The sequence below is a fragment of the Urocitellus parryii genome, chromosome 4 (genome assembly GCF_045843805.1).
Source record: "Urocitellus parryii isolate mUroPar1 chromosome 4, mUroPar1.hap1, whole genome shotgun sequence".
Lineage (NCBI taxonomy): Eukaryota > Metazoa > Chordata > Mammalia > Rodentia > Sciuridae > Urocitellus > Urocitellus parryii.
In genome coordinates, this window is record NC_135534.1 from 95387389 (window position 1) to 95411828 (window position 24440).

At 38.7% G+C, this 24440-nt stretch overlaps 1 protein-coding gene across 1 annotated transcript; it reads right to left on the reverse strand.

The window, feature by feature from the left end:
- Positions 1-5873: 5873 nt before the first annotated feature.
- On the reverse strand, positions 5874-10601 carry Sln (sarcolipin). Its single transcript, XM_026399042.2, has 2 exons — positions 10495-10601; positions 5874-6500 (listed from the first exon to the last, which is right to left on the reverse strand). The coding sequence occupies exon 2, from the start codon at positions 6424-6426 to the stop codon at positions 6331-6333; it is 96 nt and encodes a 31-aa protein (XP_026254827.1). The 5' UTR covers positions 6427-6500; positions 10495-10601; the 3' UTR covers positions 5874-6330.
- Between the last annotated feature and the right edge of the window lie 13839 nt (positions 10602-24440).

Consider the following 24440-nt stretch of genomic DNA (forward strand, 5'->3'; position numbering starts at 1 on the left):
CTAATTATATACAAAGTATAGTCACACCATTTGTGTCTTCATACATAGGGTAATGATGTCCATCTTATTCCACCATCTTTTCTACTTCGATACCCCTCCCCTCCCCTCTCACCCCTTTGCCCTATCTCCTACCCCTTTGCCCTATCTCCCATGCCCCCCCAAAACCCCATTATGAATCATCATTCTTATATCAGAGAAAACATTCGGCATTTGGTTTTTGGGGATTGGCTAACTTCACTTAGCATTATATTCTCTAACTCCATCCATTTTCCCGCAAATGCTATGATTTTATTCTCTCTTATTGCTGAGTAATATTCCATTGTTTATATATATACCACATTTTCTTTATCCATTCATCTACAGAAGGATATCTAGGTTGGTTCCCCAGTTTAACTATTATGAATTGTACTGCTATAAACATTGATGTGACTGTGTCCCTATACTATACTCTTTTTAAGTTCTTTGGGTATAGACCAAGGAGAGGGATAGCTGGGTCAAATGGTGGTTCCATCCCCAGTTTTTCAAGGAATCTCCATACTGCTTTCCATATTGGCTGCACCAATTTGCAGTCCCACCAGCAGTTACTGTTTTCGTATTCTTAATAGCTGCCATTCTGACTGGAGTGAGATGAAATCTTAGAGGAGTTTTGATTTGCATTTCTCTAATTGCTAGAGATGTTGAACCTTTTTTATATATTTGTTGATTAATTGTATATCTTCTTCTGAGAAGTGTCTGTTAATTTCTTGGCCCATTTTTTAATTGGGTTATTTGATTTTTTGTTGTTAAGATTTTTTAGTTCTTTATATATCCTAGAGATTAGCACTCTATCTGATGTGCATGTGGTAAAAATTTGTTCACAAATGTAGGCTCTCTATTCACATCACGGATTGTTTCTTTTGCCGAAAAGAAGTTTTTGAATTTGAATCCATCCCATTTATTGATTCTTAATTTTAATTTTGACCTATAGGACTCTTATTAAGTAAATTGGAACCTAATCCCATATGATAGAGATTGGGGCCAACTTTTTCTTCCATTAGCGCAAGGTCTATGGTTTAATTCCTAGGTCCTTGATCCACTTTGAATTGAGTTTTGTGCATAGTGAGAGATAGGGGTTTAATTTCATTTTGTTGCATATGGATTTCCAGTTTTCCCAGCACCATTTGTTGAAGAGGCTATCTTATCTTCAATGTATGTTTTTAGCACCTTTGTCTAATATAAGATAATTGTAATTTTGTGGGTTTGTCTCTGTGTCCTCTATTCTGTACCATTGGTCTATAGGTCTATTTTAGTGCCAATATCATGCTGTTTTTGTTACTATTTACTATTTCTCTGTAATATAGTTTAAGGTCTGGTATAGTGATGCCACCTGCTTCACTCTTCTTGCTTTAGCTATTCTGGGTCTTTTAGTTTTCCAGATGAATTTCCTGATTGCTTTTTCTATTCTATGAGGAATGTCATTGGAATTTTGATTGGCATTGCATTGAATCTGTATAGTGCTTTTGGTAGTATGATCATTTTGACAATATTAATTCTGCCTATCCAAGAACAAGGTATATTTTTCCATCTTTAAGGTCTTGTTTAATTTCTTTCTTTAGCATTTTGTAGTTTTCATTGTAGAGGTCTTTCACCTCTTTCGTTAAGTTGATTCCCAATTTTTTTTTTTTTGAGGCTATTGTAAATGAGGTAGTTTTCCTCATTTCATTTTTCGAGGATTTGTCACTGATGTACAGAAATACCTTTGACTTATGGGTATTGATTTTATAAACTGCTACTTTGCTGAATTGATTTACCAATTCTAGAAGATTTCTGGTGGAATTCTTTGGTTCTTCTAGGTATAGAATCATATCATCGGTAAATAGTGCTATCCGTATCCCTTTAATTTCTTTCATCTGTCTAATTGCTCTAGCCAGTATTTCAAGAACTATGTTAAACAGAAGTGGTGAAAGAGGGCATCCCCGTCTTGTTCCAGTTTTTAGAGGAAATGCTTTCAATTTTTCTCCATTTAGAATGATGTTGTCCTGGGGCTTAGCATAGATAGCTTTTATGATGTTGAGATATGTTCCTGTTGTCCCTAGTTTTTCTAGTGTTTTGAACATGAAGAGGTGCTGTATGATGTCAAATGCTTTTTCTGCATCTATTGAGATGATCATATGATTCTTATCTTTAAGTCTATTGATGTGATGAATTACAATTACTGATTTCCGGATGTTGAACCAAGATTGTGGTGCACTATCATTTTGATATGTGTTTGTATTCAGTTTGCCAGAATTTTATTGAGGATTTTTGCATCTATATTCATTAGAGATATTGGTCTGAATTTTATGTGTTTTTGCCTGGTTTTTGAATCAGGGTGACGTTGGCCTCACACAATGAGTTTGGAAGTGCTCCTTCTTTTTCTATTTCACAAAATAATTTGAAGAGTATTGGTATTACTTGAATAATTTTTATACCTTATGGAGACAACCATATTTTGGCCCCAGGGAGAAGATTTGGGGGCAGATATAGTGTTGGAACTGCCAGAAATGGATTTAAAAGCTTGTTTATTTATTTCAATGTGAGAGAATAGTTAGAAAAATACAGGATGTTTCTAAGAATGTCCCATTTATTTGAGTTTAGAGAATACTGGAAGGAAAATCCAAACCAGCTCTGAAAGATGTTATTTTAATTCAAATAGTTGGTTGGCATTGTAATGTGGGCAACTCAGTTCCAAGACAATTTTAGGAACAAAAAATTAAACACTGAAGAGTCCCCATAGACAAGAAATACACATGGGAGGCACAAACAAACCAATAATGTGATGTGTATTGGCATCCCAGGACTTATGACAGAAAGAGGAGAACATCACCCAGTATCGAGCTGCTCCACAGGTGAGATGGTACTGGGGAGAACTGGTCTGGCTGCTGTCTATAGAGGTGGCCAGGTGGTCCAAGGCCCAGTGTCTAAACTCTCTGTAAACATAATCATGATCCAAACAACTGTTGGTGGTATGAGGTCCCTTCCAGTGTGTGAAGCATGGTGCCAAAGGATCTCAGCAGTGGTCCAACTTGGAAGTCAAACAGATGTCGTCAGAATCTTGAGACCGGCCCTCATAAAGCATCATTACTGCCAGCAGTTGGAGAGATGCTCTATGCTTCAACTCTGTCTTTTTTTTTGGGGGGGGGGATACTGGGGATTGAACTTAGGGGCACTCAATCTCTGAGCCACATTTTGTATTTTATTTAGAGACAAGGTCTCACTGAGTTGCTTAGTGCCTCACTGTTGCTGAGGCTGGCTTTGATCACTCGATGATCCTCCTGCCTCATCCTCCAGAGCTTCTGGGATCACAGGCAGGTGCCACCACACCTGTTTCAATTCTGTCTTATTAGCCATTTTATCCCCAGTGTCTAACACAATTCCCTCTACATGAGTTCACAATAAGTACTTAAATGAATGAATGAATGAACTAAAAGAGAGAAGTTATGGTAGACTCAAGCTCATGGGCTAGAACTTCAGTTAACAACTAGGATTCAGAGCTCTGGTTCTAGAGAAGAACTAATATTTGGTTTAGGGTAACCAGGTCCCTTTCGAGTGGGCAGAGCCAAGAGGGAAGCAAAAAGTACTGTAATGATTCAGAGTATCCCAAAGTCCCAGGGAAGGTTATGCATCAAAGATTTCTGAGTCAGTCATTATTTAGCCATAATGACAAGGACTCCTGTATATGGAAGATATTAGACATAGATTCCTAGAGCCACAACTGAAAATTGTTAATGGATGTCCTAACTCTGAGAAGATGACCACAATGTGACCTAAAAATATCAATAGATCTACTCACAGGAAATTAGGAAAAGACAGATGAAGATTGATAAACAAAGAGAAATAACAGAGAATTACAATTGTCACCTTTACCTAATTAGGCTGGTGTATTCAAAAGCTAAAGCATATGAGAATAAAACTTAAAACATGGTCAAATGGTTTGGAGATCTATCATCAAACAGTCCTCAATGATGAGACGACACTATTTGTCATCCTAACTTCACCACCTATGTCTGGTTAGCTAGGTGTCTGACCCTCAGTTCCCACATCCACAAAATGGCCTGATATATGGCCAGCACGGGGCTTACATTTAGTGGACTCACGAAATGGTGCCCCCTGTAAATGTGGCACCAGGACAGAGACTTCAGAGAAAGATCAGATGGTCCAGTGTCTGGAGGGAATGTGTCACTCAGGCTTGTCCATTCCCTTCCCCACCAGCACACATTCACCTTCTCAAACACTCACACACCAGGAGATTCTGCTAACCATCAAAAGGGCCCTCAAGCCACATGCCTCTGAGCAGGTGTGCTGTATATGAATCACTAGCAGTTGTACACCCATGTGTGTAGTCCAACTCCAAAATTAGGCCCAAGATATTAAGGACCATACACTGTTATTTCCCAACTTTTGTTGAGAACCTCTCAAAAATACCCATTTTTTTTTCTCTAACTGCATTCAGGTTTTTAATGCTGGCTGCACATTAGAATCACCTGGACCCCTTCAAAAATAAGGTTTACCTCTAGACCAATTAAATTAGAAACTCCTAGGAGCACAGCTCAAGCTTGGGTGTTTTTCCAAAGGTTCTCAGGTGATTCTGAGGTGCCACTCAAGTGTAGTGACCGGTGGAACTGCAGCGCTGGCATTATTTAGGAGCATATTTGACGTGGACTCACAGGACCCACCTCTGACGATCAGAATCAGATCTGAACCAGAATCTGCATTTAAATGAAACCTCAGGATGATTCACAATCACATCAGTTTGAGAAGCAATGGTTAGTGGGTATCCGTGACTCTCAACGCAGCTACACAATGTAATCATCTAGAGAACTTTGGGGGTTTGGGGCAGGGAGTATTTTTTTTAAATCCTCTGAACATTTTTTTTAAATGTTGATGGACCTTTATTTTATTCATTTATTGATATGTGGTGCTGAGAATCGAACCCAGTGCCTCACACATTCTAGGCAAGCACTCTACCACTGAGCCACCACCCCAGCCCAGGGAGTATTTTTTTAATGAAGCTTATGTGTGGGTTCTGCCCCCTTAGATTTGCATTTAGTTGGTCTGAAGTGAACCCAGCGTCAGGATCTTGAAAACTCAGCCCTAGATTTGTTGACTTTCTTTGAATCCAACCAGGCCTGAGAACCACAATGTGACACAGGCAGTTCCCCAGGATAGGTCCAGTTCACAGCAAGGAATGCCTTCAAGAGGGGTGCTAGGAAAGATGAGGCCTAACCACATTCCTCTGTCCCCAATGTCACCTCCGAACTGACCCAAGTAACATCTAATTCTAGCAACATGTTTAAGAAATGCCCATTTCATGTCTCTTTCCTAAACATAGGTAATGTGTATTTTCCATTTTCCTCCTTTTTTAATGGTAGTTATCGACTAGCTCCCTTTGTATCTAAACAATAAACCCGAATATGCTGCTGTTAGGGAAATGACTTTGTTTTACTCAGTGGTAAAATAGGGTAATGAATTCTAAATATTTAAAAACGCTAAGGCAAACATGGAGATAACTACAGGGTAGAATACACGTTTCTTGTGAATTCTAAGGAAAAAACAGAATACTTCAAAGATATTTTGCTTTTAGTGGGCACTTCAGGTTCCGGTCCAGATCTCAGAGTGGAATAAACTTACTCTCCTTCTGTCCTTGGACTAGTTAAGGGAAAAGTTTGAGGAGCTCTGAACCAATGGGATTATTTGAAATGTGACACTCTAACTTGACTTGGTTTCAAATCCTCAGCAGTTGGAGCATCTTGGCTTATCTCAAATGCTAGAAATACTGTAGCATTTGTCACTTCAATCCCAGCCAAGGGTCAAATGCTGTATCACACCTAGTAACTAAAATAAATTCTAAAAGCTGTTTTTGTGGTTGACTTAACTTTATTCACATGATCGCTGGAGAGATTGACAAAGACTTCCTCTAACATTTCTTCTAGAGGGTTGAATTAGAGTTTGGTTGCAGACAGTGTGGGTTGGAGGGATGTGCAGTGAGACAGATCAGGGGCTTGTTATAATTCTACATCATCATGAATCCCGTTTAATTTTAACCTTGAGGCTTGTCTGACACATTTGCAGTAAGAGTTGGGGAATAAACCACACACTCACTGGCAAGCACTTGGCAGCCTGCGAGAGTAGCATCTTAGAGAAAACAATCAATCCTAGTGCTGGGGCATGTCAGGCATTGTGAGTGCAGATCAGAGGTGCCATGGGGTGTCCAGAATGGCCTCCCATGACAGTGACAGCAGTGGGACCTCAGGGTATGCAGCAGGCAGCTCCAGAGCATCTCAGTCAGTCCCAGGAATGAGGCATGGCCTCTCAGTATTGATAGGACCTCACAAGGAGCCACATGAGGAGGACTGTAATCAGGACAATGGTGAAGTTGAGAAACAGCTCCCGGGTGGATAGCTCCATCCTCAGAGTGGCTGGATGAGACCTTCAGGTAGACTTCTGGGGGCACAGCAAGACCTCCGGCTTGTCCTCACCTCCTAACAGAAAGTGACAAAGAAAACATGGGGAGATGAACAAGTGCTCCTGGAAGATGATGCTTATTCTTTCCCAAAGGAAATAGAAGTATTGTGGGAAAGGAGGTGGTTTGGGGCTGAACTGTGTCTTCCTCTAATTTCCTATGTTGAGATCCTAACCCCCAGGACCCAAGAATGTGATTGTATTTGGGTCTTTTGAAAGGTAATTGAGTTAAAATAAGGTCATTAATGTAATCCCTAATCCAATATGACTGGTGTCCTTATATGAAGAGGGGATTAGGACAGACTTATACAGAGGGGAGACCATGTTAAAACACAGAAAGATGAACATCACCAAGCCAAAAAGAGTAGTATCCGAAGAAACCAACCCTGCCGACTGTCTGATTTCTAACATGTAGCCTCAGATTCTTTGACCAGAACCATCACTCTTCCCTAGGTCTCCAGCCTGCAAGCCTATCCTGAAGATTTTGGACTTATCAGCTTGCACAACCACATGAGCCAATTCCTTAAACACAAACACACACACACACACACACACACACACACACACAGAGTTGTTTCTCTGAAGAACTCTAATACAGAGAGCCTGGTTTCTCTGCCCATTGTGATAAACACCAACACTTTTGTTCTGATTTTCTTCTTGGATGATTGTATTGGTGCTTTCAATAAGATATAAAATATTACATTTTTCTCTCTTCAATTTCTGTGGGTGTATGCATGTATTCACTTTACTAACTGAATATCACTAAGTAGGAGCATCAAAACAGAAAAAAAAGTTATAATTTAGTATTGTTCTTGTTTTGGGTAACATTTAGAAGTGGGATACCATAATCCTTCAGGTTTCAGGCTGCTATAGGTCTTTATCTAAACCTGATGAAAGCACAAAGTAGTTCCAACAGCTGCATGGTTTTTGTATATGCCTACACTGGGCACAAAGCCTACCGGGGTCAAACAAAAGTCCCTCACATAACAGGTACTCAGTCCAAAAAGCACGTGTTAACTTAATGGGTATTCCTATTTCAACAAATGCTTGTGCCAGCTATTTTTAGTTAGGCCTAGGATGTGCCTAAATTGTAAACATTTCAAAGAGCAGGGATGGTATCTTGAGAGTGTGTACAGATTGTACCTGCAGGAAATCAAACTTGAAGAACATCTACAATGCAGTCAATCAAATTATTAGCTTCAGTGATGTATTATAATTGGCTTTTGTTTTGCAATATAAATAAAATATAAGATTTCTTTTTTTGATTTTTTTTAGTTGTAGATGGACACACAGTATCTTTTATTTTATTTTTATGTGGTGCTGAGTATCAAACCCAGTGCCTCACACATGCAAGGCAAGCACTTTACCACTGAGCTACAGCCCCAGCCCAATAAAATAGAAGATTTATTTATTACATAATTTTATGTAGATACATATATTTTAGATATCTTGGACTAAATTCTACTACAGAATGAAAAAGTTTAGGCAGAAAGGACATTCTATTTGCTAAGGATGGGAGTGCAAGGGACAGAGAGGTTTGTTAGCAAGGTTTTGACCTGAATGGTATTTTTAACCATCTAAACTGACTCAATTATTAATAATATTTATTATATCATCAACAGACCAAATAATTAGCTGTGTAAATTTCAGCTGAATAATCAAATTTTAAATTATGTTAATATGACATATAGGTTCAAACCAGATTATTTCAACCAGTAGATTGTTGAGTTGGGGTTTAATGGTGAATCTATGTTTAATTTCCTATTTAATTTTTATCCATCTTTTGACCTTCAGCATGAAGGAAATAGTAATTTGCCAATGAAAAACTTTACAAAGATTTGCTTGGAAAGGAAAGTAAACAGAAGATTAATGGGTAAAGAAATAACAGAGAATATGTAAGAATGCACATAAGAGCAGAGGAGAGCAGGAAGGGAATGAATCCAGCCAAGGAGGCTGGAGGCAAAGGAATGAGAATCAAAGATAGACTCTTCCTTATGAACTTACTAATTGAAATCAAACCCTGATCCAAATGCCTACTTTGGGATTAAAAGTGCAGAGATACAGCCAGGTATAATGGTGTGTGCCTATAATCCAAGCAACTCAGGAGGCTGAGGCAGCAGGCTGACAAGTCCAAGGAGGATCACAAGTTCAAGGCCAGCCTCAGCAACTTAGGGAAACCCTCAGCAACTTGGGCAAAACCTTGCCTCAAAATAAATAAATAAATAAATAACTAGGACTGGGATATGACTCAGTGGTAAAGCACCCCTGGGTTCATCCCCTGTACCCCCTCTCCCAAAAGAGAGAGAGAGAGAGAGAGAGAGAGAGAGAGAGAGAGAGAGAGAGAGAGAGAGAAGAAAGGTGGGCAGGGGGAAGAAGCAGAAATTATGAAACCCTATTTATAATGATCAAAACAATCCAATCTAGGGAAAGCAAAATAACTTTCCCATCAAATCTGCTTATTAGATTAAGCTATTATATAAGGGAATTATGGATAGTGATCCAACAGGAATATACTTGGATAATGAGAAAGATGCTATTAAAAGCAGTTCCAACAGCTCTGTTCATGTTACCTGTATACTAGGACAAGTATTATTGTGATTTTTGTCTTTGCCAAAATTACAGCTGAGAAATTGACTTTTAGAGAGAAGTTGCTGTGTAATGACTCTCAGAAAGTAGGAAGTAGAGCTAAAAGTGGGAGACTAGAATTAGTTATCAGAATTGTGATCACTCCACCAACGTATTACAAGAACAAATTATTATTGCAATTAACTGCCATGGCTAAACAAAGTTAGTATGAATTTTTGACCACTATGGAAAATAATTTGACATTTTAAAAATTAAAGTGGAAAATGCTTTCTTCCTAATATCTAACAATTTCCCTTCTACCCCCAGATGCTCAAGCACACACGTGCTGAGGTACAAACACAAGAATGTTCACTACATTGTTCACAAGAACCCAAACAGGATACATCTCCCATGTTCATCAGCAGTACAGTGGTGCATATATTTGAATGCTACAGAGTAAAGAAAGTACAGGAACTACTACAGTTGCACACAACAGGATAAATGGATCTCACAAGCATAATTGTTGAACAAAAAAATAATTTACAAAGGGAACATAGAATATGACTCCATTTAGACAAAATCAGAAATAGAGAATTTAAAATATTGTATAGGAATACAGACATGGTAAAACTTTAAAGAAAAGCAGGGACAAGACAATCTTAACATTTTAGGAGCAGAAGAGGGGTGATCAGGTTTGGACTCCTTGGGTGCTGGCAAAAACGTGTTTCTTGATGAAACTTATAATTATTGTTTAAACTGCATATGTTTATGGACTCCACAAGTTTTTTTTTTTCAATTTTCTCTGAATTGACAGGTTACCAGATTACCCATCACACTTCTGTGTCTACTGTGGTTCACCTCTTACAATTTATTGCACTTCAATGGCATCTTTAAATATTTATTGTTTTGTGTATTTTTAAATGAACAAAACATAAAGAATTAAAGTGAGAATTTTCAAGGAACCCAATCCAATCAATGTCTGTGCTGAATGTAAGGTGTAGACTTTATTTTCACCCTTTAAGAAGCACAGACCAAAGTTAGAAATTCAGATCAGCAGTGTTCTATTTTTCTGCTGTTAATACACCAAACAGCTTTGACTTCATTCTAAACCTTCCCTAGCATCAAGTTCATGTCTTGTGATCTGAAGTGATTGTCATATAGATGAACCAAACACCAAAAGGCTATGAATAGATGGTACAAAAAGCTTGACATTGGCTTTCTTTCATTAGAAACTTTGAGAAGATGGAAGATAAACTTTCTTCCATGATATGGAAAAAGAAAATGCACACCAAAGAAAAGCAAAAATCAATAATATTCACTTTAAAATACCACGTACAAGGAGCATCATCTATTTTTGAGATATAGAAGCTCTCCTCTGTCTCCCTCATTAGTAATTTGTGCACACAAACACACATCATCTGCTGAGCAGGAAATCCTGTTCAGGGTTACCTGAAGAGGGTCTAGGACACGCCCTGGCTGAGTAGACTTCTCCTTGCTCTCTCCCACTCGGGCCCCAACTCCTGTTTCTCTCCCAGGCTGTCTGGACTCCCCGACTCTGGGCAGGGCCTAAAGTAGTCTGAGGGAGGTGGCACTCACTCTGACGTCAGTGATGAAACATCTCAAAGGAACACCCTCCCGAAGGTCTGAGGCTATTTGTGTTCAGGGGGACATGGAAATGTGTTGACTAAGACCTTATTCCTTTGGTTACCAACTTGTATTAACCCCACAGTGACCTTTTAGTGTAATTTATGTGGATTTTAAATTTATCTTTTACATCTTTATGAATATCTCTAGCATGTCTTTAAAACATCATAAATCAAAAGCAATAGGCTAATTTTAACCAATCCATGCTGCATTTGGCTCTTCTCCCCACTCAGCACGTGAAGGTGTGGAAATGTGACTTCATTTCACCACCCACATCTTTATCTATCTGACATGTGAAGAGGTCTCTCTGTCTTGCACCCACACCGCCAGTCTCCCCCCCACACAAGAATTCCATAGGCACCCCTTGAAAACTGACTTCAGTTCCGGCAGTGAAAGTTCTCCCCCGTCACCTGCTACACATAACTTCCCAGCTAAGCCGGACGCTCCAAGTTTACACATTCATCTACAGTTTCATCGGAAACAGCTGAGAAAGCCCTGGTTTGAATATCTCTGTCAGTACACTAACATAGGAGTGAAATCAGACAGCAAGACTCAGTCATTGGAGTAGATCGGGGGGTCGAAGAGAAGCTGGTCAAGATAGTAAAGACATGAGATATAAACTATAATAGGGATACATAGAATATATCTGAAAGAAATAAAATATGTAATTTTCAAATATAACCCCTAACTGACTAAAATGAGTTTGCAATCAACCAATCAGATGTTTGAAAGTAAATGGAATCTCTGAAACATTTAACTGGACTTGAAATGAGATTAATTTAACCCTTTTACCATGACTCCAGATATGGAGTTTCTCTATAGATAAAAGAACAAATCTCCCCTCTGAATTCCCAACTAGGGTCAATCAAAATAATGCAGTCTCAGAAGGCATTAAAAAAATTATCTGTAAATTGTGTTCAGCCAAACCTTTCCCACAAGTCCTTATACCCCAGGCTTATTGCTAAAAGAAGGACTTTCCATTTCATTTTTTTTTTTTCATTTCTTGGGTAATCTTAATACAGCATTCTGTCACCACTTGTCTGGTAAAAAGATAGCTCTCTGAAGTGACAGATAGTGTACAACAATTATAGTGCAACTGAACATTGGCAGTCATTTGTTGCCATCTGGCAAACTCCTTGAATGTAGTCAGATTTCTGCCGTTTGCTTCCAAGCTCTTGCCAGATTGTTTCAAATACTGGGAATGTTTTCCTGGTCACCAAGATACCTCTCTCCTTTTTTTTTTTAAACACTCGAAACTATTTTTTTTGTCCAATTAAAAAGTAACATTTATTGTAGACTATTCAAAAATATGTAAAAATATGAAAATATCCAATTCCACTTATCTCACCACCTCAAAGAGGAAAAACTTTATATTATTTTTTATTTATATGTTTTGAGCTGTATAGACAAAATTCTCAAATTCCCAGGGTATTTTTAGTAAAAGAATCTGACACTTGAATAACTTTTTTTTTTCCTTTTTGACTCATTTAGAATCAAATTATTCACGTTATACCATGTGTTGGTATTGGGTTCACAGGACAGGTATCTATTTTGTACATGTTGGAATATTGATTAGATCTACAATGTTGAAAATATTAAAAAGACAATGGGAGATGTTAATTCATCACTGGAACTGCTAGCCAATACTGTCGATTTAGTTGAAATTGTTAATTTCTATGTAATTTGGAGGAAACATCCAAGTGTTTGTTTATTGTTTTTGTTTGTTTTTTCACTGAATCAATGAGTCAGCTATTTTGTCTGTTTATCTTGTTCAAGAGTATCTTAGATTGTACAGGGACTGCTGTGCCCAGCACACTGACAAAGTGCCAGCCTTCAGAAACTTCTGACTTTCAGTGGTTTCTCTGGTGGAATTACACTCAGAATTCAGCTTGTCACTCATTTGACTTAGACTTGGGAAAATTATGCAGGCCACCTAAAATCACCTGACAACTATTCAAAGGCCTCAGGGAGAGTTTAGCTCTCAGGATCTGCAAGTCCATTAAAAAAAAAAAATCAACATTTTTGCGTTCATGTAAAAGGCTGAGAATGACCAGGCTTCAAACCTCAGTGCCAAAGCAAATCCATCCCTTTCCATTAACCTTACTTCATTCTGCTGATACTTTCCTTCCTGTGAGCAATTACCGTGACTTAGCCAAGCTCGTTCCATATCAACTTTCTTTCAAGGTGCCGTTCTGCCTGTCAGCAGGAGGACATATTAAATAATCTTTGACATTATTTCTGTGCCTATTCATCTACAACTTAGCCAAGGGCCACAAATGTCAGGGAAACAGAGTACACATTGGCAGTGGCACCAATGCCCTGATTGACATTTATCTTTCCCACCACCATCACCATATGCATTTTCAGGTATAAAATATTAAACCCCCTGAGATGCAGTGATAAGCTCTTGTGCTTGAGTAGTTGTTGAACTTGCTTGTTTAATTAACTCCCCATTCCCATCCTCTTTTGTACTTTAAGAACTAAAAAGTAAGTACCTATGTCAGTCTCTGAATTCTGTGGTCCATGACACGATAGGACAGTTCACCAGGCCATGATGTAGGTGCTAAGCTTTCTGAACATCACAGACCTGAGTGTGATCATCATGGAGCCCTCTCACCTCATGTCTTCACATCCAGCTGCTCAAAAAGGAATGAAGTGGGTTTCTGCTCTTCTCTTTCACTGTCCCAAACACATGAGGACAAGTCCAGAGAAAAAAGAGGCTTGATCTCTTGAAGTTGTCTCCATGTCACTATCTACAATCATTGTGTAAGGCTGCCCTTCTGAGTACAGGGAAAATCCAAGTAAAGGTCACGAAGGCGCTTGGGTGACCAGCCACAGAGTCTACACAGAACTGCCAACTCAAGCCTTTTACCCAAATGGGGAAAACTGCGCCCGCTCAGTCCCGTGTAGTAAAGTGGAAAGCACAGGGACCTTGGAATAACAAAAACCTATGTCCATATTCCGAATGTTCCACTTACTAAATGACATTAAGAAAATTATCCTTTCTGGGTCTATTTCCCCATCTATAAGATGAAAATACTAACAATGCTTTTAAAAACATTTGCATGCAATCAGAATCCAACTGATAATGTGTGTAAAAGCTCTTGTTCCCTTCTACTACTAAGATTTAGTGCAACTCCAGAGGCTGAGGCAGGGGAAGTTCAAGTTCAAGCCTCACACCTTCAGCAATTTAGCAAAATCCTGTCTCTAAAAAATAAAAAGTAAAACTCAGTGATAGAGCACCCCTGGGTTCAATCTCCAGTGCCAAAAAATTTTAAAAAGAAAGAACAAAAAAAAGTACAGAATCTGCCTAGCCTATAAGTTAAATCACACTGGGCTTCTTTTCTTTCATTTGTAACAGTTTAAAATACACATAAATAAACAAATGACAAGGAACGCCTTTCTCTAACATACGTGCAAAACTTCTCTTTTCATTTAGGATCAAAAGAGAAGAGGTAGAGGGTCACTTATTGTAAAAATCCGATGAAGGGAGCATAAGCATAAGTGTGGTTATATACAGAGTTGAAGCAGGCATGGCTTTCCTGACTTTTCCTCTTTCCATCCATGTGCCCCTCATTTACTGCCCACTATTCCTGAAGAGCAGGAAAGGTTTACTGCAAAAGGCCAAAGTCACTACCTCCATCTTTGCTCCTGTGATTGTTCAACTGGTATCAAGTGAGCTCTACTACATACAAAACAGTGTTCTAGACACACAGGAAGTCATAATGACACAGAATAGGACCATTGCCCCCAAAAGGAGAAAGCTAATAAAAGTTCATACCACTCATAATAGCCAAGTTATGGCATCAACCTTAGTGTCACAGATGAACAGACAAAGGACATATGGTGTATATGCACAAAGGAATACTATTAAGCCTTTAAAAAGGAGGAAATCCTATCATTTGTGACAACATGGCTGGAACTGGAGAACATTATGCCAAGTGAAATCAGCCAGTCACAGATAGACAAGTTCAACGTGTTCTCACTTCCATGTGGAATCCAAAACAACTGAACTCATAGAAGCAGAGGGTACATGGTGGTTACAGAGGTGACCAGGGGGCAGTGGGGATGGGGGCAAAGGGAGGAGTGAGGAGATGACGGTCAAAGGGTACAGGATGAGTGAATGTCGTTGTTGTTTGATCTCTTGCACAGTGTGGAAAGTATAGTAAATAACAGTGTGTATACCTTTCAAAACTGATAAGAATAAATTTCAAATGTTCTCAACACACACACAAAAAATTAGTATTTGAGTGACAGATATGTTCGCCTGGTTAATTAGCTTGCACTCTATTCAGGCTATATGAGCAATGACCAAACCGACTCCATCTTACCCTGAGACTCCATGTCATGTAAGAAAGGCTTCTCCCAGAGAAAGCCCTGTCTCTGTACCCATGAATACTTGCTTAGTATAGCCTGTTTGGCAACACAAAATGGCAATTCTTATACAATGTAAAGTGTTCTCTCTTTGGTTCCTATTTTTCTCGGACAATGTGCCCTTTTAGAGATTGATTGTCTAGATGTTGGTAACCATTCTTTTACTTGTACTCAACTAGGGACATTTTGGCCCACTCCTTTTTCTGCTTATGATTTTAGATCTCATGATGTTTGTTTATGGTTTTGAATCATAGCAATAGCCACTTATGATTAATGTGGTTTTGGACTATAATGGGTGTACTCAAACCCCAGGAGGGCGTTGATGGGTATAGACTTGCAGCCTTCCCCTTGGCCCGCCAGCTGGTGGATCCGGACCGCTAATTGGTGAATAAAGTTTCCGTCTCCTGCTTTAAGATCAGCTGGGTGATTTTTGCAATTGCTCCATAACAACATCACTCTGTAACTCATAAATATATATAGTTGTAAGTTGTCCATACAGTAAGATTTTTTAAAAATTAAGTGCACAATAGGACACAAGACAGTACAAGATAAATGGAACCAGAATAAAATCAAAAAATCTGTAGGAATTCCAGAGCAAGAGAGATGTCTTTCCCCTGAGATGATAAGAAAGCAGACCAGCTTCCTTAAAAGAGTAAACATAAGGTCCTAAAGATGAAGCAAACTCATGGGCAATCAACCAGAAGGCTTGAGTTGAACTTCAAAATGAGAAAAACAAAGTTATTTAAGGCTAGAATAACAATAAATCATCATCATCATCATGATGTCAATTGGCAGTCACTAAATATGCATTGCCTTATTTAAACCTTACAATATCTCTGTGAGGTGGGTATAACATTTCTGTACCTAGACAAAAAGTCCAAAGAGTCAGTAAATGGCATGGATGAGATTTAAAGACACAGCTTTGGACCCTTCCCTGGACATCTAACCACTACATGATAATGTAGTCGGTACAGTGATAAAAGTATTCTCTAGCCCAAAATCCTCCATCTCACCCAAATTCACCGTGGGCAGGCGGTGGAATTTGGGTTTCCTCTGTGACAAGGGATGGCTGCAAAATCAAGCTGAGAAAAGAAGGCAGCGAAAAACCACACTACACAGAAAGTAATTTTAAAAGCAGGGGTGGGATGACTCTTTGACCTTAGGGGTTGAGCTTCCACACTGGGGAGAGAGAGAACAAGAGCCCATGTTTGGTTTACTCATACAAGGGAACTTCAAAGGTTTTCCATGGAATGTTCTTTTGCCAAATAAGGTAGCAGGTGGGCTGTCCAGGCCCAATGGGTCACGTCCAATTCTGGCACTAGGAGAGCAGCCTTCCTAGTCAAGTGAAGACTGAGGTCAGGAGCACTGAGTACTCTATTAAGTGGGAGGAGCCACAAAATGACTTGCAATGCCAAACCCAAATCTCCTTGGCTTAACGCCCACTAAAGACGCCAAATAGCTCAGGAGTGGCTTCCCACACCTCCACATCTTTTTTTTTTTTTTTTTTTTTTTTTTAGTTGTGGATGGACACAATACTTTTATTTTTATGTGGTGCTGAGGATCGAACCCAGTGCCTAATGCTTGCATAATAGATAAGCACTATACCGCTGAGCTATAGCCCAGCCCCACCTCCACCTCCTTTTATGGTACACTTTATTAATAAAAAATTTAGCATGATCACCAACAGAAAATATGTGTATTTTTTATGGATTATGTGTAAGTGCTACCATACTAGTATTTTGTGTGTATTTTACAGCCCACCAAAATAAACATTATTAAATATGATACAATATGCTAAATTGTATGGAATTCATTCTAAAAAGGAAGAGAAATAAAAATTTTATTTTTTGGCTTTTTTTTCACACCAGGAGAATATTTTCCCCCCATTTTGGAAACATGCTATAACCTATGGCACTGAAAAATGAATTCCATACAATTTAGCTGTGGTTATACACTGAATCATGACAGGTGATCAATTAATCTTTCTTGAAAACTAAATGCCATTATCTACATTATCCACTTGTAGCACATGTGTGATTTTTATCTCACTACCTGAATTTTAATTTCCCAGGCAGAGACAATTCCTGTGTTTCTCATTTCCTACCTGTGCACTGAATCAGTCAAGAAGCGAAATAGATGCTCTGAAATGCATAACAAAGGCCTAAAAGCCCCCCTCACATCTCACCTGGCTGAGATCCTGACATGCCTGAGCGTGCCTGGCAAATACCAGTGGAGAAGTTGAGGTCAACATCAAATCTACTCATGAAAGGACCTAGAAACCTCTGGGGAGGGAAAACTCCTCTGAAAGGAAGTGAATCCAGAAGATACACATGGCTCCGCAGCAGAGAGACGAGACAAGGATTCCAAAGCACATGACAGAAATGCTCTGTGTTAGTCCACGTCCTGTACTGAATGCCCAAATCGAATTCCGATGCCAGATGCACAGCAATCACTGAACAGTGGAGGTCAAAGTAAAGAAAAATTAATCTAATCCAGAAGGTACCAAACAAGAAGATACCACTGAGAAGGCAGGGGAGGTGCCAAATCCACCTTACCCCAGCAAGCATGATTAAGAGTCAGCCTTAGTATCCCTCCTGTGCTGTATGGTAGGGAGCAGCCTGCTGGAAGTGTGGCCTCAGTGCAAGCATGATGGTGATAGAGCACAGCTACTGGACCCGCCTTGATTACCATGCAGTGGGATCTGAACTGTGCGTGGTCACAGTCTCCAGAATGATAAACTACCCATTCAACTTCCCCTGCTGGGAGGAGAGAGGACTATGGGTCAAAACTCCAGAACTCTCAGTGTATGATGATGAATTGGAGAGAGACATTCCCCCTTCATATGTCCTCTGGCAGATCACTGCATATCCATGCAACCAGCAACATACTGTCCTTCTATTGAAGTGTTACAGAGCCCAGCAGAAGCATTGATACTGACCAGTACTTACTTGCAGCATATTAAGCTCTATAAGCAGCTAAGAGCCAGAGTTAAGAAGCAAGAAAACAGTAGGCACTGACAATACTTATTCATGAGTGCACATGAGCCACCCCTGAAGTTGCTGGAAAATAATCAGGAGGAACGTTAAGAGACATATGCGAGAGCCAGAAATTTTTGTTTCTTCTGTTTATAATAACCCATCTTAAGTCCTGGATTGGTGAGGTGACCTCTGCTAACATTATTTGACTTGGAACCAATTAAATTTCTTTTCTCTGGAACAAGTATATTTCTGCTCTAAAATAAGATTATGCACACAAATGGCTTTCCCTCAGCACATTAAACATAGCTACAGGGAAGGGGCGTAGAAGAAGCAGCCAAAAATGTGTTTACTACTAGGCTAATACCATCTGCCCTCAAAACACTCCCAGATTTCAATTGCTTTGTTATTTTTTTCTGATGGGAAGTAAGAATTCAGCAGTCCTGGGATGTGCTATTACTGAGCAGTTCAGTCAGATTCTAGCCAGACACGCCCACTTGAAACATTCTGTTCTTTAGTGAATTTGATCAACAGTATTTTCACTGAATCTCTTCTGAGAATCTGTCAGTCAGAATAACACAATTGCTATTTTAACAACAATAATAAGGATCAGACAAAATTGCTTGTTGTTCCCTGTGAAAGAGTTCATTTGACTTTAGCCTTTGGCTACTAATGCATACAGAACAGAGTCTTGAAGAGTCACAAAAATCTATCTCTGCTGTCATGAAGGTAATGAGAAAACTGAACTGCCTGGTTGTAGCAATGTGGAAAATTAGCTGGATGCAAGCTAGAGGCTTGGTTTCCCTTGGGATTAGGGATGTGCCATCTCAGAAGGCAATCTGGCACTTGATCGACAGGTTGGACAGTAACCTAACCTTTTACACTTTTACAGTAAGAGCAAATGTGAGGTTGCTAGGGGCTAGTATTCTGTGAATTTGGGCACCTCGTCGGGGAGAGGTAGTTCATCCCTGTTCTAGCTCACATTTTCACAGGTTCTTGCCCCCACTTGCCAGAATAGAAGAGAAAACCCCACACATTCAGGCCACTAATTATATCCTTGGAGGCATAGTTTTTGTGCTAATAAAAGTTCAATTAGCCAAATTTTCTTCCTCTTCTTCAATTCTGCTCCTTCTTTTCTAGATGTTACTTTGCTCCCCAGACATTTACAGCAAACTTTCAGGCCTGCTACTCCCACTGAGGACCAACACATGCATACCACCTCCCAACGGCACCCTCTATGGATGTGATCACATCTGACAAGCACCACCATAACTTGCCTGGGGTATTTTCCATGCCTACAAGGTGTCCTTCCTTTGACACCACCTGCGCTGGGTTCCATGCTTTGGACCATTGAAAATACCAAACTTACTCTTAATTCTGGAGCAAAATGGGAGGTGGGAGTGGGGAAGTGGGCCTCTTTTTTGATGTGTTTCACCCTGCTGAGAAGTACTGCATTGGTCAGGGTTCTACAGAGAAGCAGAACCAACAGGACAGCTATAGATGTGTAAGAGGGGATTTATTTTGGGAATTGGCTCACAAGATTATGGAGGCCAAGTCATCTCACAATATGCCATCTACAACCAGGAAAGCTGTTGGTGTAATTCAGTCCAAAGACCTGGGAGCCAACAAACCCAATGGTGTAAGTCCCAGAAGCCCAAGGCTGGAGAACTAGGATACCCAAGCACAGGGAAAGACAGGGGCCCCAGCTCAAGGAAAAAGAGAGAATTTGCCCTTCCTGTACCTTTCTGTTCTATTCAGGTCCTCAGTGGATTCTAGATGCCCACTCACACTGATGAGGGTGATCTTCTTACTCAGTCCACCTATTCAAAGGCCAGTCATTTCCAGAAACACTCCCACAGACTTTTGCCAGTTATCTGGGTATCCCTAAACCCAGTCAAACTGACACATAAAATTCACCATCACAAGAACGAAGCAATACTATCTCACGCTCACTCCAGCATCTTCCCACACAGGAGTTCATAAGGAAGTTCATCCAGGGACTACACAGCAGGAATAGATATGACTTTCCTTGTCTCAGGAGGCATCTAGGTTCACAAAGCATATCAACTTCGCCTAGGCTTGCTCTTAGTATGTGAGACATCTGCTGACAAATCTGGAACTATACAACTAGACACACCTTGCACTCCAGCTGAGGCCCTACCACATAATATCCCTGCACAGAATCTGCAGCCTTGTCATGGTCTCTACCAATGAACTTGGGGTCTGAGTATAAAGTAGCTTCTCTGAACTCCAGATAAAAAACATGTTTGTTTTGTGTCCCTCCCCACCCCCCCACCCCACCTTCCACCCCCGACCCCACCATGGTTTCTATAGCTCCCAGATTAAGTTCTGAATCTTCTGAGGCAAAATCCTGGCCCTCCTCTCTGGTAATTCCAAACTTGAAGAGTTCCTCAACTTTCATCTCCATTTGCATTTACTATTCTCCCTTATCAGAACATTTTCCTTCATTTCCTCAACAGCTCCCACCTTGTTTGATGAGTTGATGATTGACAAATGCATTTAGTTCACCTGCCACATTCCCCAACTCTCAAGGCAAGGACAACTAGGCCTCTATGACCTATGGAGCCATATCCACTACTGGTTTTACCATGTAGTCAACCTTGGCCTTCTTGCCATCACCCCTCCTTATGAACTGGATTGTGTCTCTCACCCCTGTGGACTCAGTGCCTAATCGTATAGTGCAGAGTATGAGGTAAGAACTCCACAGCATTCGTTAGATAAATAAATACGTGGATGTAAAGTGGTTAACTAATAACTTTTAAACTCTGGGGAGTTGTAGCAATTTTTTTTCCATATCAGTGAATGGTTTTAAAAATGAAGTGTTCTAACCTTTCATGGGTTTAAGTTCAGATGTTTACCAGAGCTGTAAGTAACTTGAACTACCCAGAATTTCTTGATCTAAGAATAGCATATTCTGGGCTTCCTACCACCAAGCAGGCCTGACAGCTGTTTATTTGGTTGGCACATAATAGGCTTTAAAGGGTTGGTTTTCTCTGGTGTTAAAGTTGAGCAGCAAACAATGTAATTCGTTGTGGATTTTTTTTTTTTAGAAAATTTTTTAATTTAAAAAAGCAAAAACTAATTAGAATGTTTGTAACCATACACGATTGTAGTTCTTAACATTTTTGTCATATTGCTTCAAGTCTTTCTTTAATAAAAGAATTAAAATACTTTAGATAAACGCAGGGGCCCACTAAATCAGAGGTTCTGTGCTCCTTCCACCTCCCCAGATACACTTCCCCAGCTGTTATAAGTTTGGGGCATAATACAACTTTCTATAACTAACCCTTTTAGACCTAGTATCCAGATTATGCTAACTGGAGAGGTAGGTTTTAGTCTTTCTTCTCTGAAACAATTTTTATAAAATAGGATTTGGGGTTTATTTGTTGTTTGGTTGGTTTTTGGTCTTTATACAACATTAAACTGTAGAGGGATCTGACCTTTTTGGAGCTTTGGAGGAAATTTTTAACTATTTACATCGTGATTTTTCATGGTTATAGGTCTTATTGAGTAGTTTTCCTATTTCCTTTCAAGTTAACTCTGGCGTTTATTATATTACTAGAAAATTATCCATTCAATCTTTTTGTATTTTATTAGTGGTATCACTTTACATTATATCTGCCTAGACTCTTATTTTAAAGATCTCTCATCTATTTTTCTGTTCCCCTTTTTAAAATATTTCATAATAGAAGTTTTAAACTCACAAAAATTGAAGAAAATTATAATGAACCCAAGTTTTAATAATGATGAAAATTTTGCCAATCTTGTTACATTTATTTACATTTACCCTTACCCTCACACTTTGTTACATTTATTTACATTTACCCTTACCCTCACACTCCCCCCCACACACAGTGGCCCTTTTCTTTCTTTACTTCTGTTATTATTTCTTCCAGAACTTTTTTTTTTTTTTTTTTTGGTAGTGGGAATTAAATCGAGGGGCACTTTACCCATGAGCTACATTCCCAGCCCTTTTCTTTTTGAAACAGGTTTCACTATGTTGCTAAGAGGCCTTGCTAATTTGCTGAGGCTGGTCTTGAACTTGCAATCTTCCTTTCCTACCTCAGCCTCCCAAGTCACTGGGATTATAGGTATGTGTCACTGCACTGGACTTCTTCTAGAATGTTTTAATGGAAAGCCCAGTGATCATGATCATTAAATATGAATCTCTAATAAACAAAATTTTTAAACACAGCCACACACCAGTTCCTTAACAAAATTAATAGTATTCTGAATTCTATTTAAGAATTTATATTCAAATTTCTCTGATTGTCTCAAAAATGTTTTTTCCAGTTTGTATAAATTAGTATTCAAACAAGATTCATACATTGTATTTGGTTAATATCTTTATTCTCTAATAGTGTTCTCTCTCTCTTTCTCTCTTGAGCATGCATGCATGTGCACTATTAATTTGTCAGATAAATAGAGCTAATATATTGTGTAGTGTCCACAATATATTATATTGATTGTACTCTCCTTGTGATGTATATTGGTTGTACTCTCCTTGTGATGTCATTTAACTTATTCCTTTATCTTCTGTATTTACCACAAAATGCTAGTTAGATCTAAGTTCATCTAAACTGATGAATAGATTCAGGCTCAATTTTTTTTTTGGAAAGAATATTTCATTGTTGCAGCAATATACATTTTATGACATAAAATTGTAAGGCAGATGATGTCTAGTTTTCCCAGCTATAGTATATCTAAGACTGATTAGTAAATTCTGATTGCTTTAGGAGCCATAATAAACAGTTGCCCTGACATTATTTAGTGGGGATTTCAAACTAGTAACATTTTAATTCTTTCTGTAGATATAATATCCAAATTTTTATTTACTAAAATTCTTCCATAAAGCAGTCTCCTTCATCAAATTCTATTGGGTTATCCAAAAAAACATAGTTCAGACAGGAAGGCAGGAACCCCTTTGTATATCAATGTTCATGGCTGTGGTTAATGCCCTGTAAACCAAATAAATTTCACGGATATGCTTATGAACTAGAGATTCTTCTATTTTTGCTGTTTTAATCAGTGATGATTAATTATTTATTTTTTTAAAGGTTTCCATTGGCTTTTTAAAAATATCTTTATTTTTATGTGGTGCTGAGGATTGAACCCAGTGCCTCACGCATGCCAGGCGGCACTCTCACTCTGAGCCACAATCCCGGCCCCCTGATTAATTATTTCTGCTGCTCAAATTTGTTCCATTTTAGGCCTGTAGCACCTTGAAGGTGGTTTTTCTGAATTTCTTTTGACATGACTCCTCCTACTTATATTTTAAAAATAAGTTACTGAAGGAAATAGCAAAAAATGCGCTTTCATGGACTTAAAAAGCAGGAAATTAAACCTGATTTTTCTGACCTCAAGCATACTTCATATTGCAATATAAATAATTGTGATAATAACTGACATCATAGAGACATCTAAAACTTTCAAAACATGATTTCTTCAAAGCACTTGAAGACTCACAAAATTCATATAGGAATAAATACAGATTATATTATTATCTCAATTTTTCAAATAAAAGAAAAGGAAAATGCACCACACAGCTAGTTAAATGGTCAACCTAGAATGAACTTTACCTTTTATATATAAAAATAGTATTTATGGTCTTTTCAAAATAAAAATTCCTGAGCTGGGGATGTAGTTCAATGGTAGAATGCTTACCTAGAATGTGTGAAGCCCTGGATTCATTTTCCAGTACTTAAAAAAAAAAAAAAAAAAAAAAAAGATTCCAAATCAAGTGCTCATTTCACTAAATGTTCCCAACCTTTTAGAAAATATTTATTGAAAAAACACACAGAGAAAAAAAATACTAATAGTTCTAAATAAATTCACATTTATTAAATCCTATCTACAAATATTTGGGAAATAGTAATAAAAGTTATGTGTTCAGTCTATAGATTGTGACTAGTATGAATATGGATTCACAAGCTTTAGCAGCAACACCCAGGCATTGACCCAATCTGTGACATTCACGGAATAGCTTCAGTCCATTAAAATTTCATCAACAATATGACATCATGAAACTCCCCTTGAACTTCTCAAAGGCTAGAATATCCTTGATATAATTGGATTATGGTAGAATTCAAAATGAATAATTCAGTGGGAAGGCCACTACATCCTACTGGCCTTCTTTTAACTTCTAGAAAATAATAACTCTGAAATAAAACTAAGTTAAAAAAGAAAAAAAGTGTGAGACCATAATGGAGATTTGACCATCCCTCCTCCAAGGCTGATAAATTCTCAATTCAACTATTTACTGAAAGATATTAGAGAAGCTCTCCCCCCGAAACAAACCTGTCCTGAACTAATTACATAAGAATGTTTTGCTGACAGAGGCCAGTATTGTCTTTATGAATATTTTACATCATTATTGGAGAT